This window comes from Coloeus monedula (genome assembly GCF_965178545.1).
Source record: "Coloeus monedula genome assembly, chromosome: 1".
NCBI lineage: Eukaryota > Metazoa > Chordata > Aves > Passeriformes > Corvidae > Coloeus > Coloeus monedula.
Genome location: NC_138781.1, coordinates 5,260,679 through 5,278,463, shown reverse-complemented (window position 1 = coordinate 5,278,463; position 17,785 = coordinate 5,260,679). Strand labels below are relative to the sequence as shown.

Here is a 17,785-nt window from a genome sequence, read left to right as displayed (position 1 = left end):
TATTTGGCTCCAGAGCAAATTAGGAACAATGGAAATAAGCATCCTAACCACTGCTTTACATGGGGGCCCTATGGAATTGCAACACAAAGCAATTTGTCTGAAATCACCCAGCAGTCCAGCAGCAGAGCCTGGAAAAGATGGAGTCTCCTGTGGCTCTATCCATTAGGTTGTCCTGTGTCAAAACACAGTGAATCTCAGTGCACACAACCCATTTATCCGTATCTTACATTTGATGGTGAAAAAAGTTGTAGAAGTGGCTTCCTTCTGCCTTTATAGCTCAAATACTGCCATCATCTTTGAAATGCAACTGTCTTTTTTCTGCTATGCTCTTGCCACCTTGCCAGAGAGGCTGGGGGCACTGTCAGCAATCTGATCCCCACCATGACCCATAGTTAGATTCAATCTGACTCATGATTTTAGCAGGTGGACACAAGGTGAGGAACCTGAATAAGAGGCACCAGTATCCTTCTCAAAAATGGAGAGTAACAGAGGGCCATAAACTAAGGCTACAGCTTTATGCGGTAACTTCTGCTGGGAAACTGAAGGCAATACAACTTCATTTTTTTCCCAACAGGATACAGTGAAATCCCTGTTCAGGAAGGCCAGTGCACTCTTGTCTGCATGAACAGTCCTTCCTGGACCATAGCTTTCTTTTCTGGAACTGAACTTTGCTCTGGATTACAATATTGACAAAATAATCTTTAATTCACTTCAATAGTCCAATCACCTCCAAGAGAACTGTATTAGCAATACAGCAGAAACTCAAATTAAAACCATAAACTGCCATAACATCTCTAGGCCAAGTTAATATGCAAAATATGATTTATTTACGCTTGAGGAAAGGAATTGCCCTGATGGGTAAGGCTGAAAAACCCAGAAAAGCCCAGAGGTTAACCTGAGCTTTTAAACTGATCGTTTCAGTGAGAACAAGCAACATTTGCTCATTGGTTTCTGGTGGCCACACTTACCACTTGTAGCAGAGCCAGGTACCCAGCACCAACATTATCGAAGTTAACTTTAACTTTTGTCCAGTAAAATGTGCCCGACACGTTGTAAAGTATACAGTCACTCATGTTGTTAATAATTTTAGAGTCCAAAGGCATATCTCCTTCTGTCTTATTGATGCACTTCCCAAACTTCCCCGCAAAGAGGTTCACTCCCATGATGCTAAAGATGAGCCAGAAGATGAGGCAGACGAGCAGAACATTCATGATGGAAGGGATGGCTCCCACAAGGGCATTGACCACAACCTTGGAGGAAACAGGAAAGGAAAAACAGAATTAACGCCAGCACTTGTACGGACACTTCGTTAACAAGCTGGTGTGCGCCCTTGATTAATGAGTCTGAACCCTCACGTGGTGACAGGTGGATAAGCACTGACATTACCTCAGGAGCCAGACCACCTCCAGAGGCTTCACACATGACTGTTTTTTCCCTTTGGTAATCATAGAACGAATCTGTGGGCATCCCATGCAAAGGATGACTTTTTTCCGAGAGGAATCTCTGAAGTCAGAAATCATCTTGACCACTCAAATCTTTCTGGATAGGACACTTCAGTCAAACTATCATAATAATGTGATTAATTGGAAATGGCTGGGGTGCACTACAGTGACTCAAAATAGAGAAAAAAAGATTTCTGAAATCTTTGACTCCACTCAGGCCTCTGTAGCCAGTGGGTTGTGAACTATAGCTGTGATAAATTTTGCTTAATTAAATAATAACAGATTGAGACATACTGTACTGAGCCAGCTTCCCCCATCTGATCAGTATGCATGATTAAAACAGTGAAATCATTATAATTTAACAAAAAAAGTCATTATTTTCTTTACTCTGCCATGCTGTAAAATTCCTACACATTAACCCAGGCAGGGCTGTAAACCCCTGCACAAAATCATACATTAAAATGAAAAGCAGAAGGAGCTTTTAAGGTGTGTGAACGATGGTACTGGAAATGGACTCCATTCTGAATCCAAACACAAAGACAAAGGTCAGACCATCCACAGACCCTCTACAGCTGCCAGGTTTGAATGCAGCACTGTAATACCACTACATCAACCAGGCAAGGTACACATCGTTTACTATTTTGAGCACTGTTGTGGTTTAACGTGGTTAAGGCATCTCTGCATGTCAAATCTTACACTAAAGAAAGAGAGAATCACAGAATATCCTGAGCTGGAAGGGTCCCACAAGAGTCCAACTCCCAGTCCTGCACAGGGCGCCTCAAGAGTCACACCATGCGAGACATTTCCTGAGGGAAGAACTCTATGACAAAATGTAGTTTCCCCCTTCCTGTGCCACCAGGTTTCTCCATCTTCACAGCCTTTGGAGACGCTGCCTTTGAATGGTCCAGGCAATACTGCTTCCCAGATAGCTGCAGACACCAGCCCCACAGCATGAATTTGTCTCCATCCCTGTCTCATGCTTTGGAGATTAAAATCTGATAGGTGGCCACTCAGCTCTTCTTCTTCTCCATCTACATTTCTGAAACTGAGACAAGGTGATATTGATCCATAAAAATTAAACTTTATTCAATTGTTGAATGTGATTATGGAAAATGTCAGCTCTTCTTTTTTCTTGTGTTAGTGTCCAATTTTCTGACAAGCTAATAATGTAACATTCACTTCTCCATCATTTTTGCATTGCTGCAGAAGAAAAATACCCGGAGGAGTGAAATGGTTTTCATGCATGTATAGCAGCAGCTTCCTCTACAGTACACAATACAAAATTATGTAGATCTTCCAAAACTCAGATTTATATTTTGTGCATTTATGAATGAAGCTGATTTTCACACAGGAAAAGCTGTTTGACCAATCGTTTTGTTTTGTTTTTCTGTATAGGCCCATTCCTGATGACTTTTCTTGGGTTTTTTTTTTTGTTTGCTAATTTTATCTTTCAGTTTTGGATGTCAATCAATTTCTAACCTCATCATTTTTAGACCAAATTCACCGTGTTAACCAAAATGCCAAATAATTTCCAAATCAAGGGCTTGTTTGGATATAGCCTTGGCTCTTGTCAAAGCAGTTTTCATTTGCTTCTCTGCACAACAATATTTTTGTTCAGTTTTAACCCATGCCAGCACAAAATCACTGCACTTGTGTTACACGTGCTGCTGAACCCAGCTCCCAGTGACAGGACACAGACATCCAGGTTTCAGCAGTATAACTGATGGCCATGCTCACATCCTGCTTTTTTCCTTCTGCTGACTTATGTTCAATGGCCTGTAGATAACAAAACACGACATGAGGCTGGAGCAAATCCTGGAACACCTCTCTGAATGAATTATTAACAGGGGGTTCATTCTTTCCTTGCTGCTTCTGCTCTTACACCAGTGTGATGCCATTTTTTCTGGTGGAAGCATTCTTGTTTTGCACTGAGGCAAGTGAGAGGAAGACCTGGATACATAAAGGCAGGTTATTATCATAAATTCGTGTTAAAAGTTCAGCAGCCAACCTTCCCATGGAAAGGGATGAATTTCTGCTGCACTTAGGAATAGCAACATATAAATCCATGTATGAGAAACGTTTCATATCTGTTGGTTTCCATCAATACCTTTACAGGTGAAACCACCTTCCAGGTGACTTCTTTAGGGACAGTCTAGAAACTGAGCCATCCTCTGCTTTAACCCAGAGTGGTGCAACCTGCAAGCTGTTGTTTGCTCCTCAGCTCTTCTGATCTCACAACCTCCTCAGTCAAAGCTGATTCAGATTTTTAATCCAGAAATAGACTTCCATGATGAGTTAATCCTCCCTTTGCTCTGAGCGAGCCCATCAGCCTCCTCGCAGTGATTTCAGGCCCAGACTATAACTCCCAGTGAAGCTCAGGCACAGCTTTTGCAAAGACATCTAATTTACAGTGTCATGATGTCAAATAACAGAGGAAAAAATGTATTATTAGATAATCTGTTCCTGGTGCCCTTTGTCCTCAGTGTTAGAAACAGATGCTGCATTTTTAGGTGGAATTTGTTGAACTTGAGGCCTCTGATGTTAGATTCTCCTATCATTCCCATCCTCACTGGGGGTGAGTTACCACTGCACATTGCTCCAGGTAATTAAAAAATCAGAGCTTCCTTGTAGTTATCATGGTTCTTTCAGATTTCTAATCACACTCATAGTTCCCTGCAGAAACTTCCCCATTTTTAAAACCCCCTTTCCAGCACTTTCATGGAATTCCAGTGTTGAAGCACTGCACTCTCCCTCTGCTTGCTGGGTTATTTCCCTGCATATTCAGGGATTCTAACAGTCATCTCATTTGTCAGACCTGCCCAAAAGCTTGTGTCCTGTTGAACAGTCATCCTGATCCCTACGTCCTTCTCAGCTGCTGTTTTCCAAGAAAACATCCCCCACAGCGATCTACATTCCTCCTCCTGAGGTAGCCGATGTATGTGGTTTTATTAAAATGTGTGTTGTACAACAGATCTATTTTTCACTGTGATCCAGATCAGCCAGCATAATTCCCTTATCTGTGATTTCACTTACACTCATTTTGAGTATTGTCAGCAAAGATTTTATATGTTCTTCCAGATGCTGTCAAAGTACGGATTAAAGATGGTTCTTATTCTGAACAATCCCTCACCCTGAGACGCTCATCACCTAATTTACAGTGTGGTCACTGTTCACAATTACTTTTTGAGATCCATCAGCCATTTTAAAACATGTTTACTTGTCTTGGTACAAAGCTCATGCTTTCAACACAATGTCCTGTGGTATCAGATTCCTCTCTGAAATCCAAGGATTCTGTATCAGCACAGTTACCGTCATCAGCATAATTTGTAATCAAATCAAAGACCCATATCGGTTTTACAAGAACTATTCCCATGAAATCATGCTAACAAGCATTAATTATGCTGTTCCTTTCCTGCACATATCTTGTAGCAGTCTCACCATGACTTTGCCCAGTATCATTTTCACATTAAATGGTCTGTCATCATCGCCCTCATCTTTCTAAAATACTGTAATAACCTCTCTTGCAGGGAAGTGCCACCTCTGAAATAATTCCTTGATGGACAACAAATGAGGAGACATGAGAGATGTCATTATTTGGAACAGGCAGATCTAAGTAACTTTATTCTGGGATCATGCATGGAAAGCCTCTGGGTCTACAGTAACTGTCAGGTGGGATCCTGGTCTTTCTGGGTCTTTTTTGGGGGATTGAGGGGAAGGATGGCACCAGTTCATCCTTATTTTGCAGACCTCTCATGTCATAGTAGCTGCTGAGACTTGTGTCAAACTTGCACAGGTCCCAGACTGTTTGAAGACAGGGAAAGAACTGAGGTCTGATGGCAACAGGTTCTCTTGGCCACCCAAGTGCCTTTGTCTCCGAGAAAATTGCTTCCAAAATTTAGGCACAACATCGATGAAGTAAGTCTCTTACTGCAGTAAATGAGAACTTTCTCGCTCCTGTTCTAGCCCTGCAGAGATGTTTCAGATATTTGAGAAAAAGGCATTATAACAGAGCAAACTATTATTATTTTCTCACTGTCAGTGTTTGCTGCTCAACATTATCATTATTTAATCCATCAATGCGCTGGCAATTTTCCTGTGCATTTTGGAGCATATGAACTCCTAATAATGAAAGGTCTAACTGTCCCTAGTCTTGTTAAGTGTGGTTAGACAAACTAAAACTAAAATGATTTGCTTTTCCAATAGCACGTATTCTCAATTATACTTTATCATGGTTTACAAGCTAATTCACCACCTCTGATAGCTCAGAATGACTAAATATATTTCAGCTGCAGCAATGGTACAGGAAAGAAAAGGGAATATTGACTCAGGGACTGGGGGCCTATAAGAATGAGCATACTGGGAGGAAATTTGCTGGGCTGATCCATGTTAAGATCTTCACCAAGCCAGCCTCTTGCTATTCTCAGAGAGAAATGAGGAGTTTTTAATGTTATTTTTTCCCTATTCTACTAATGCTTTTCTGATGTTTTTGGCTCATCTCCCCACTGCTATTCAGGTTTGAATCCAGTTCAGTTAAACTGATGTGAAATCATGAGTAAACAATCATTAGTCAGAACATGCTAAATTTTTCTTCGACTTGTAAATCCACCAGTAAAAGCTAAGCCTTCATAAGCCACATCTAAACTGATTTGAGAGAATCTGTGCACAAACCACTCTGGTTGCTAAATTACTGCTTTTGCTAATACCAAATGCTGAAATAGCTCCATTTGTGAATGTTTAATAAAGACTTGGAGTGAGGTCATCAGATGACAGGAGTGAGAGCTTTAATTATTGTCAGTAGCGCAACCTCACTTTGTGTCTTTGCACTTTGCATTTTTTTTTATTTGATCAATTACCTTTAAAATATTGCCTGACTGCTGGAAAGATTGTGGTGAAAAAAACAATTCAAGTTTGGGTGCCTGGATGAGCAGAGCCTTTTGAATCTTTTTGTCTTAGTACTAACACAGGGGTGGTCTGCAACAATATTTGCCTCATCTTTACCCACAAAAATAATATGACTTAGCTCATCACAAAATCTTTGGAACAAAGAGTTATATTGCCAAATCTGGTCATCCACAGAAGAGGAAAAGAATGGATATGGGGTTTTCCTAAAGTGCTGTATGACCATATTACCCGGCTCATCTCAATTGTTAGGTTCTCCAGCTTTCAGTCTTTTGCTGTAAGAGCATTGCAATGAGAATAGTTCATTGCTGGGAGCTCAGTGCATGAAATACACATTTAGTCACTGATGTTTGGGACTAAAATTTTGGCTACAGGAAAGCTTTGCCCTGAAAATGCATCACTGTGAAATATGTAGCATTTTCCTTGGCCTAGCAGAGAGATTTGGATCATGAGTATAATTTGACACAGAATTTTGTCACAGATTTGGTTTACTTTGCTATGCAATCTGCAAGGTTAGCAGTAACCTCAGCTCATACAGAACACAGTTCTCACCACCTGCAAGTCATGCATGGTGTGAGGAATTAAATAAAGAGCTCATCTAAACAATAATTGATTCATGTTAGCAGGTAGGCTTAACAAAAAACCAGGTATGCTGTGGGAGTATAGCCATGGTGGCAAAGGAATACAGAGAAGAAAGAGGTGGATGCACAAGATGGAGCAACAAGCACACGCTACATGGTTTTAATGTTAATCCTGACATTCCTCATTAAAACTGCAATCTGTTCAAAGGAAAAAAAAAATCATTCATTCATTTTCTTTCCCTATCTTTAGCATTTCTAATTTTTGCTTTAATTATTAGTGAAAACGTCCTTAAGAACTTTCTAGTCAGTCTCATTTTAATGCGTGTCAAAAACAGGGAGCAAACTTTACCTTGGTTGTTCCCCTGATACACCTTATAACTGAGAGGTAATTGATAGCCAGATGCATCCTCATCCAAAAAACTGTTTTTTAAGGCGTAGTTTGACAAGTTAGGCAGCAGGATTAGTTTATCATTAAATCCACCCATGGATAAAGATGGAATGATACAACTGCAATCGAGACCAAGGAGGGATTTCTTTGTTGCTTTGATAAAGCACTATCATTCATTTCCTTTGGCTGACAAAACCACGTACAACAATCCCCTGTTACATATTGATCCACACAGTTGAGCTTTGGTGGATGCTTTGTGTCCTCTTACCCTCATCCCTTCAAACCGTGACAATGCCCTCAGCGGCCGCAGGGCCCGGAGGGTCCGCAGGGATTTGATGGGCCCCATCTCGGAGTATCCAAGAGTGTTGGCAACGAGGCTGATTAAAGAGACCTGGATGGAGACACAAAGCAAAAATTCACTCTGTTAGAACAGCCCTGCCATTTTCCTTCCCTTCTGACTTTCCTCCCCGGAAAGAAACAGCTGGTTAGTGGAACAGTGGGGAAAAAAAGTCTTAAACGGGAGCCATCACATTGGATCCACACAGAGGAAAGGATGGTCCTTCACAAAGTGGGTGAGAAAGGAGATCACCATTAGACCCACCACTCTGTGCTGTTTTTGTGCATTCCCCAAGGTGTGTGTATCTTCCAGTACCCAAAATATGAGTCGTGTTATAATTTAGAGCTATTGGGAAGAAAGCACGTCTAACCCTTTCCAGCAGAGATAAAGGATTTTAGTGTTTACATTTAATCACTAGTCTTTAACTGAGTGATTAGAAACAAGTCTTCCACATTGCTGGCAGACATGACTATACCACAGACTTCAAAAGAATGATGCTCATGGCTCTTCCATTCTGCTCTTATTCACTTTTTCTGCTTTCTGCACAGTCTCTAAAGGAGAGGGAAATTCGACAGGTGCCCAGTGTTGAGGTTCATACCTTTCAAAGAGTTTTTCTTTGAAATAAACTTCCTGAATCTGGAAGCACCATGGAGGGGTTCCCATGTTCTTCATGTTCTCAAGGCTTTTTTTGGTGCCCCAGATGGTCAGAAATGTGGGTGGAATCAGGCACAGGACTGGATTCTGAATGAACTGAGTGGAGTGGAGATTATGGACACATGGAGCAGTAGGGTTTTGCATGCTCAAATCAGTGTTCATAGCCTGAAATCTTACTGAGCAAGGAGTGAAAACAAACAGCTCTCCAACACCGTAGGTATCATGCCAATTTGCATGTATTAAAAAAACCCCAAAACAACAAAAAAACCCAACCAGAATTAATCACCACATACTATAAAATACCATTTTCTTAGAAGGAGAGACCTGTGTATATTGTTTATCACAGTTTCTTCCTTTTTAATTTGTTTTCTTCTTACTTACCATTTGCACAGCCCCACTCATCACAGTATTGGATATTTCACTCTCACCAATGGGACTGTGCAAAGCTCATCTGTGAGGAGTGGGTGTTGTTGCCATTTTCAAGATAGCAGCTAAGCCTAAAAGCAGAGGCTCCTCCACATTATAAAAAATAGGTGCTTAGTGTAAGGAAACTCCAGCACCCCTATGAACACTGACAGATCTGGAGGAAAACCTTCCTTTTAATTTTGGGATGGGATGATTTTTACTCTGAAGCCCACTGCTGGCTGACCAGCCCAGCATCATCCATGAGCTCTGGGATAAATCAGGATAAGCCCAGCCTCCCCTAAGTCCCAAGACAGTGTCCCCTATGGAGCAGCCTTTCTCCTGAATATGCTTTTATTTACATACCAGTGCTGTCTGCACAACTAAGCACCTTTGTAGAAACTTGATCAATTTGTTAAATTATTTACCTGCTGATGGCTTTAATATGGCATGTGGGTGACTAAGGGCAGGAGGTCCCAGGGAAACCAAGCCTGAGCTGAGGTTTCTGCCAGGATAAATCAGCCCACCTCTGCAGATGACTAAGTGGCACAGAGGCTGGCTGTCACCCTGTAACATGTCACTCTTTAACAAGGTGTGACACAGACTCACCTCCTGTGTACAGACCCAGCGGCTGGGGAGGAAGGAAGGGCTTAATAAACACTTCTGCCTTTTTGTGATGAGTGCCCTGTAAGAACATCACAGTAGACAGGCAGACTGGGTTCAAGGTCTGGTGTCTTAGGCCCTGTAGACACTGGGGAGGTAAAAATCACCCACAAAGCCTTTGCTTCCATCTCTAGGAAAGCAGATGTGAACCTGTGACCTGAGCATAATGCCTAAATCATTTTTGAGTAAGCAATGCCACAGGTTTGACATGCTCCTTTCACCCAAATGCCTACACACCCAATGCTCACAGTTGAAGATGAAAATCTGGGTTTAACTTATAAACCATCTTCAGTTCACCAGTGCACCCATTTTCTGCCTTCCCTGTTTCTCACCAGCCTGGTTTACATCCTGTACTCTGAAGTTGCATTAACATAGAGTTCAAATCCTCCCCCTTTTATTCACTCTACCCACTAATTTAATGTTGCCTAAATAATGAGAAAGGGCTGAGGATCTGTCTAACAGCAGTAAACAAATGTGCACTGTAGTTATATACTAAAGCCATTCAATTAAGTCATCTTAAAAGTGTAAAATAACTGCCATTACGGAGAAATCATGATAGAAATAACACTGTGGCACGTATTTCTGCCTTTGGTGGAAAGTTTAGTGCAGAAAACAGCCTTAACCTCACAAAGCCTCTGAGGTTCCTATCCAGAAAGGCTGAAGGTATAAGAAAAACACCTCAATGATTGTATGCTCAGAGATAGAAACCAAGATCCACACACTCACATACCAAGGGAAGATCATTCACTTGTAACATTGATCCGTAAAATGAATGTAGATATTTAAATGAAAATTAATCAAATACAGGGTACCCAACACCCTTCTTTGCTGGTTTCACCCACGATGACTGAAAGTCAGATCTTATCAAGGTCTTCAAACTGCTTTGGTTGGTGCATCTGCATGGCTCCTCCCTCATCCTGGATTTGTGCCCTATAACTGCCCTTTCTCCCAAGGCGGAAGGTTTTTGGTTCAAATCCTGCAAGACCAGATTTTGGATCTGAGTGGGTTCCCATTTTCTTTTGAGTGCCATAAATGTCACCCTGAAACACATCACAGGTGGTGTTGTCCTCCTGACACAGATTTACACAGCATTAGTTATCTCTGCAGAGGATTAGGTCATGAAGCTCTGTGATATTTGGCAATGATTTACAAGGCTGGAGTCAGAGCAGAGTTGGAGAGAACTTGTTTAAATGCTTGGATGTTGGTTTTGAAGGTATCCCTGTCAAATTTTATTTATAGGAGAATTACTAACACAGGGACTTGGCCATTTGGACTTGATTAAAAGTGACCCGGAAGGTTATTTTTAGGAAAAAAATCAAGCAGTTTTCAAAATTGGTGCTGACTGCCCCACATAATCACAACAAAAGGTGAAGTCAGCTATTTCTGTTATTTTTTTATTGTTGCAAGGCTATGCAGCCCAGAGCTGCTCTAAAGTTCTGCTTCATGCTCTGCTCAGAATCAAAAATGTGCTGGCACCCAGAAAACATCTCTAGGGTCAATGTAACCTCCAGATTCAGAATAAGTCACACACACATTTCTAGTCTTTTCAGTACCTGTTTGCAAATAGTTTTGAAGGTTTTTCATAAAAACCTACCCCTGAAGTCCAGGCAACACTGTAACATGGTGGAGAGCAAGTGAATCCTAAGCAGCCACTATTGCTTGGAATCATTTCCCATAAAACACCCAATTTGATGTTGACCTTGAGCTTTCACCTCAACTTCACCTTTTACACAGCAGGTTACAGGGAAGGTATGGAATTCCTCATCCTCCTGTGCACTTCTTCTGAGCCAAGCAGATTTATCACAGCTCCCATTTGCTCTGCTTCCAGCATTTCCCTTGAAGGTCTTTCCAGAACTTGCTAGATCTTACTAAGAAGATTTCACAGCTTTCCATTTAACTTAATCAAGGAATAGTTTCCCCGTGTTAGGTCTAGACTGTTCCTTATCCCCTTGACTTGCTGCTCATTTGGTGCCCCCGAAGTCCTCAGAAAAACGCTGTCGCCAGAATTTTCTATCTAACCTGAAGTCCAGTGCACAACCTGGCCAGCAATGAGGGTCCCTAAGGAGGAGAGAGGTCCTCATAAATCAGTGTGTGCAATTCTGCCTCCACAGCCTGTGACACGTCTCACTAAACTCATGGACTAGGATGTCAATCACATGGCAACTCTTCCCTTTTGCATTCCCCAGATCATCTCAGCATGGCCAAGACTCCAGCCTCAGTGCTGTCAGACACTTACCAAAGTTTATCCTGGCCTAAAAGAGGGGAAACCCTAAAAGAGTCAGCATTTACTGCCCAGCTCAATAGTAGAGTTTCCCATCAAAGCTCAGGCCCCTGGCAAAGCCTTGTAGATCCTACCTAAACAATTCATCTTCTTGCTATCGTAGACAGGCAGGGAGTGTGGAGCTCTCTGATCCTGGCATTTAGAGAAGATTTTTGCCCCCGTTCCTCATTTTATTTGCCCAGAGATAGCTTTATCTATGTATCTGTAAGTATATTGTGTGTATAAATATAGACCTCTATTTTTATATTCCCATGTATTTCTACATTCCCACATACTTCTACAATCCCACATATTTCTATATTCCCACATGTATCTACACACAAGTTTATCTGTACAGGTTTTACAATAATTTGCATGACAGGTGCCTGGAGATGGGAGGAGGGAGAGATAAATGAACCCCACAGCTTTTATGGTTGCCATTTTCAGTCTTATGATCAAGGGAAAAATGAGAGCTTTTAATTCTGGTGCACTGGGCACTAGAAATACCAGCCATGGGAGTTACCAGATCTGTGGCTGGTGTTCTGAAAGCCAATCTCCTGGTATCTGTGTGTCTTGGTGGCATTAGCTTGGGTCTGGATGGCATTCAGGGCAAAATCAAGAAGAATCAATGAATTTAGAGTGCTAGAACACAGGGAAGGATCTCTGATGAAAGGTTAGCCTCACTGATAGCTGTATAAATTATATAAACACATATGTAATATAACTCTAATGAGAATAATTTCTGAATGCCTTAATAATTTTGACAATCTACTTCAAAGCCTTGTCCAGGAATCAGAACATTTTTTCAGTAATTTCCACTTTCTTGTCATAATTTCAACTATTTTGCAGAATTTCTGTCATTCTTACAGTAAGAAATATGACTTGTGTACGTGTCCAGGTGGCACCCAGAGTAGTGTTAAATTCCCAGTGTGCTCACGCTGATCTCACAGCCATTCACCAGCTACAGATTTGCAGCATTGTCTGACTATTGAATTATTCACCATGAACACACAGAGATAAAATTCTACAATAATTTTATGTGTCTTCATTATCTGACAGTGACTTAAGCAATCAGTGTTGTAAACCAATGTAAAGCCAGTAGAGCCACCAGAACAGAAGTTTAAGGCAGCAGAAAAACAATTATTAAGTAGGAAATGTGACAATGCAGCACACAGAGGGGAAAAAGGCCTTTAATCAGAAGATCATAAACATTTTTTTCCCAAGGACTGATTGCATTTTGAACAGCAGTGGGTTCCTCCCTACATGAACACATTTTAGTATCATATTAGCAGCCCCCACAGACTCCCAGTCCAGGGTGGATTACAGGAGTCAGGGGCACAGAGTTTGGGAGCACTGCTTCACCCAGAGCTGGTGGAGATTCCTATAGCAAGGAGAAGCTGGAATAAACTGTTTCAGCTGGAATAAAGGCTGCTCCTCTCTTTTTTTAATTCCTTCCCACCAGCATAAAAGGACATGATTTTAGATAACCTGGGAGCATCCGCCAGACTGAGCTGGAAGCAGACAGACCTGAGCAGCACCATTCTGAGGCAGGCACCACCCAGCACAGACTGCATGTTTTAATGAACCCCTGACCACCACTGAGATGAATTAATAGCAGAGCCCTGGAAACAAGGAATTCTGCCTGAGCAACAGCAAAAATCCTCCTTGGATAATCACATAAATCCTAAACCCAACCAGAATCTCCACTAAATGCCTGCTGCAGCACACATCTGAGAGCAATGCCCTGCAAGTGTCTGTCCCAGGGAGAAGGGGAGACCTCCTTCCTGGTATGGGCAACAGCATATGCTTTATGCAGCCAGGGATTTCATCAAATTAACCTGCTTGTTCAAATTAGAGGGGAGGGAACAGCAGGCAAAAAAAAAAAGACATCTGAATGGAAGCACAGCAGCCAAGCTGAAAGCTCTGGCCACTTATTTAAATAAGCAGTTCCAGCTAATGCAGGCTCCTGGTGCTTTCAAATAGCTTTTTGTGTGCCCCAGAAACACCTGTCTCTCCCTCTCTAATTGTGCCTTTAAAAAAAAAATGAAAATAGGAGAAAGAGCCCTTGGATTGCTTTGGGTGCATCTTTTCAATCCAGCCTGCCTTCTCCTGTCTTTTGCTGCCAAGGATAGGATCACTCCATGACCTCTTCACTGTCCAGTGTCTTTTAGAGCCAGGCCTGAAGATAAAAGTTTCTCCCCTTGATTTGAAAAAGAACAAAATTCAGTCTTTACCCCAAATGCAAGCTGGAAAACCTACAGGGAAATGGGACTTTGCAAATAAATTGAAATACATGGAACTTCCTTTGGCACTCTGAAATACAGCTGGGAAAAGGAAGCTTGTAATGAGTTTGGTATTCCTTTCAGCATCTACCCTTTCCCAGAAGACTTTTATTGTCATTTCACTTTTTAAAAATATCCCTTTGTCCTTTCATTCTGACACTGCATTATCTGCCATACAGATGCCAAACTGTATGATTGCACCTGCCAATCCAGAAATTGCACGTTATGAAAGAAAGGCATAAAGTTAAAGAAAAGTCTTAAAAATAGGACACTAGAGAGACACTAAGGTGACCTAAATTCCCATCTCTGCTTCCTGTTTCCTTGAATCAAAACCCTCATGTTCAGGTAAGGACTACAAACTCCTTAAGGCTGCTCTGGGGTTGGTCCATGGCCTGGAGGTGAAAACATGTCTGGAAATGAGCTGTCAAAGGGCTTCCCTCACTGCAGCTGCTCGTGGAGTGCTCTCATGTATTATAACATGATGGGCTACACAAGTGCCTAGATTAATTATAAACAAAAATTATCTCCTGGAAAGCTCATCCTACTTCTTATTACTCAGGTTTAAAAACTCATTTACTTCATCCACTCTTTTTTTGCTGTTGTTTTTTCCAGGACTTTTCCCCCTCTTTTTTTTTAATTTTTCTTTTCTCCATCTACTATTCAGGCTTTAAAACTCTGTTAATATTCCATGTTCTCAGCTTGTCTCCTGATCCTCATGTCCAAGCTTTTCAAGGCAATGCTTGCTTTTCAGGGGGCAGCCTTGTTGCAAGCAGCATGTGTCACTCTTGTTGGGTTAAATGCTTTTAAATAAATCATTCCTGCATCCTAATTGCTTCCTGGCAGTTTCCAGAAGAACCTCTTTACGTCTTGCTGTTCTCTTAATCTGTCACCTCCTCTACACCTGCTCAGGCTTTTCTAACAGCTCCAGTCAATTCCCAGGGCAGATGGCTGAGAATCAAGGATTAAAACCTCAGCTAATTTCTGAGGGCGAGTCAACTGTGAGCTTTCATCCAGAGAGGCAGCAAACTGACTTATTGATCCGCAGTTTTCTCCCCCTCACCATTTACGAATGGATTTTCAGCTTGTCTCAATTCACCTTTTTACTGCAAACAGGCACCTTTGCCACACCTTGACATCCTGTTTATTAGCACTGGGTAGGGATCACAGAATCACAGAATCTGCTGGGTTGGAATGGACGCACAAAGATCGTGGAGTCAACTCCTGGCCCTGCACAGAACACCCCAAAAGTCACACCTTGTGCCTGAGAGCATTGTTTAAACTCTGTCAGGCTTGATGCTGTGACCACTTCCCTGGGCAGCCTGCTAGGGATTCCTGTGAATTTTGGGGATCACATGATGTAACTTGATCAGATAAAGCTTGGCCAAGTCCCAAAGGCTCCCTCCACAGTGGCTGTGCAGGTGCAGATGCCTTGAAAAGTCTGGTGTTTCTGTCATGATTTAGAGCAAAGTAACATCTTAATCATCAACAGTGTTCTGCTTCTCATCCAGATGCTGTGTGGAGACAGCCTGGATTTAGGGCAGCTGGAGAGGAAAGACATTGTCCCCTTAAAAAGATTTCCAAAGCTACCTCATGTTTCATCTCAGGGAACCATTCTGATGCTGAATGCTGTAGTCAGGAGTGGACTTGATTATTTATTATTATGTGGAGACAGTGTTACCATGCCAGGGGTGCACAATGATTACTGACAGAATATTTCCCTGGGGCTCAGCCCCATCAGCTCTGCTGCATTTCCATCCCAGCTGGTGGGAGCTGAGGTGCTGAGCTAAAGGCAAGTTTCTTTTTGGGCAGGATTAGGATCAACCCTGCTTAGATATGACATAATGAAAACAGCAGCAAAAGCAAGCAAAAAAACCTCAACAAAAACAAACAAAAGCCCCAAACCAAACTAAAACCCAAAGAAAACCAAAACCCCCAAAAAAACCAAACCGAACCAAACCAATAAAGTAAGAAAACAAAAAACCAAACCAGAAAAATCTGTTTGTGTTGCCTCCTCAAGGTGCTGTGTGCTGTTCTGGATTTGCTTGTTTCCCTAAAGCATTTATTTAATCAGATGTTCCAAATCAATATGAAAAAATACCGAATTTTTCTGAGAAACATGGCAATCTTAGCTTGAAAATCAGCTCACTTTAGTTGGGTTCTTGAATCTGATTGATCCTGAATAGTATTGTATTGAATATGCCAGAACGGAGAGGGACTCTGAAGAATTGTGGGATCCCTGACTTTTGCCAGGAAGGATAATGGTACAAGCAGGAGTACATACCAAAAGTAGGAAACTTCATTTGCCTCAGCACAAAACATCCCAAAGCCAGCCATACCAGAGTAGGAGATCTGCACAAAGCCTCTACACCATCAAGGCACAGCTTTCCAGTTTCATCCCAATTCCTTTGATCTCTCCCTCACTAATAAGGAATCTCTGCCCTTCTGCAGGCTGCCTCTATCCCTTCACTTCTTCCTTTTCCCTCCTCCTGAAACCAGTCCCTTGAGCTGCTCCTGGCCATCCTGGATGGAGCCACAAGGGTAGTGGACGATGATTTTTTGGTCTGCAAGTTTGGGGTTCAAAGGTACTGGTCACCAGAGAGAGGAACTGTAGGACAATCCCCCATCCTCCTCTGTCCCTGGAGAGTTTGTGGGGCTCTGGACTGTTAAATACAATCAGTGTGTCTCTCCCAGCTCAGCTCTTCCATGCAAGGGAGAACATCCCCGTATGTGGAACTTGGCAGCTCCACTCCCAGTGATGGAAAGGGCCAAGCAAGCTGCATGCAAGAACTCCAGGATTTTATTCATTATTTTCATTTTAAGCATAGTCTTCTAAAAAAAGGACATTGAAAAGTGCTCCATATTTAAATAATTTTGAGAAATAAAAACGTTTGGTAAATCTAGCTCAGCGAAATCTGAGTGGAGATGGGTCTTTTACAGCACTTTTGAAAGTTGAAAATCTGCTTCAGTAATTGAAATTCTTCAGCAATTGCAGTAATTAGTCATCTCCCAACCACTTTGCAAGGTGTAGGCAGATAGTGAACTAGGCTTACTGTGGGCTTTTCTCCTCACCTACATTTTCCACCCCTTTTCTTGCAGGTGCAGCATGTTTTGTCCTGCTGTGCCTTGTCTGAAACTCAGCTTGTGCTTCCTCTTGGCAAAGCCTGGGCTCTCCCCTTTTAGCATCCATGTGGTAAGGAACATGAGGTGCAAACCAAGGTAAGACCAGACATTTGCATGTTTTTGCATGTTGTTTTTGCATGTTTTTGCTGTGTTGAGATAAAGTGTGGGGTGGTAGAAGGGAGATTTACAGCCTTGGCTGACCTGCTAACACACATTAAAACCACTTATCTCACGTTCACGTAGATTTTTTTCTTTTCACTTTTCCTGAATTAGCCAATATGTACTAAAAGAGCATTTTTTAATCTTTCCTTCTTTTTTTCTTTTTCTTCTTTTTTCTCTTCAAAACCAGGCTCCCTGGCTTCTGGAGAGGGAATCTCACTCCCATTAGTTACCTGGGAGGCTTATGCCATCAGAGAGGCTCAGAAGAATGTGCACTGAGACAACTTCAAAAATCCCACATCTGCACTTGCTTTGAGGAACTGGAAAAAAACTAGTCAAAACCTGAACTCTGAAGTTATAATACCCTGTTGTACCTATGGACTTTTGACAACTCACAGAGAACATTAGTAAGTTCTCTCTTAAGATGCTGCTCCAAGTGACAAGACATATTATCTTTAATCTACCTTGGCTGTATTTTTGCCATTCTGCTCCTGTGTGCTGCTCTGAACAGAAACTAGACAAAATTCACATGCTCTTAGGGTAATGTCCCAAGAATACAAATTGGATTTCAATGCTGTTTGGGAATGACTCATTACAG

At 41.9% G+C, this 17,785-nt stretch overlaps 1 protein-coding gene across 1 annotated transcript in view; it reads right to left on the bottom strand.

The window, feature by feature from the left end:
- The window catches only part of LOC309582350 (sodium channel protein type 5 subunit alpha-like), a gene marked incomplete at both ends in the record, with an annotated part of 170,831 nt that overhangs the window by 11,765 nt on the left and 141,281 nt on the right, over positions 1-17,785 (bottom strand). The window contains 2 exon segments of the mRNA XM_082297449.1: positions 969-1,250; positions 7,579-7,701. Coding sequence (XP_082153575.1) covers positions 969-1,250; positions 7,579-7,701 — 405 coding nt within the window.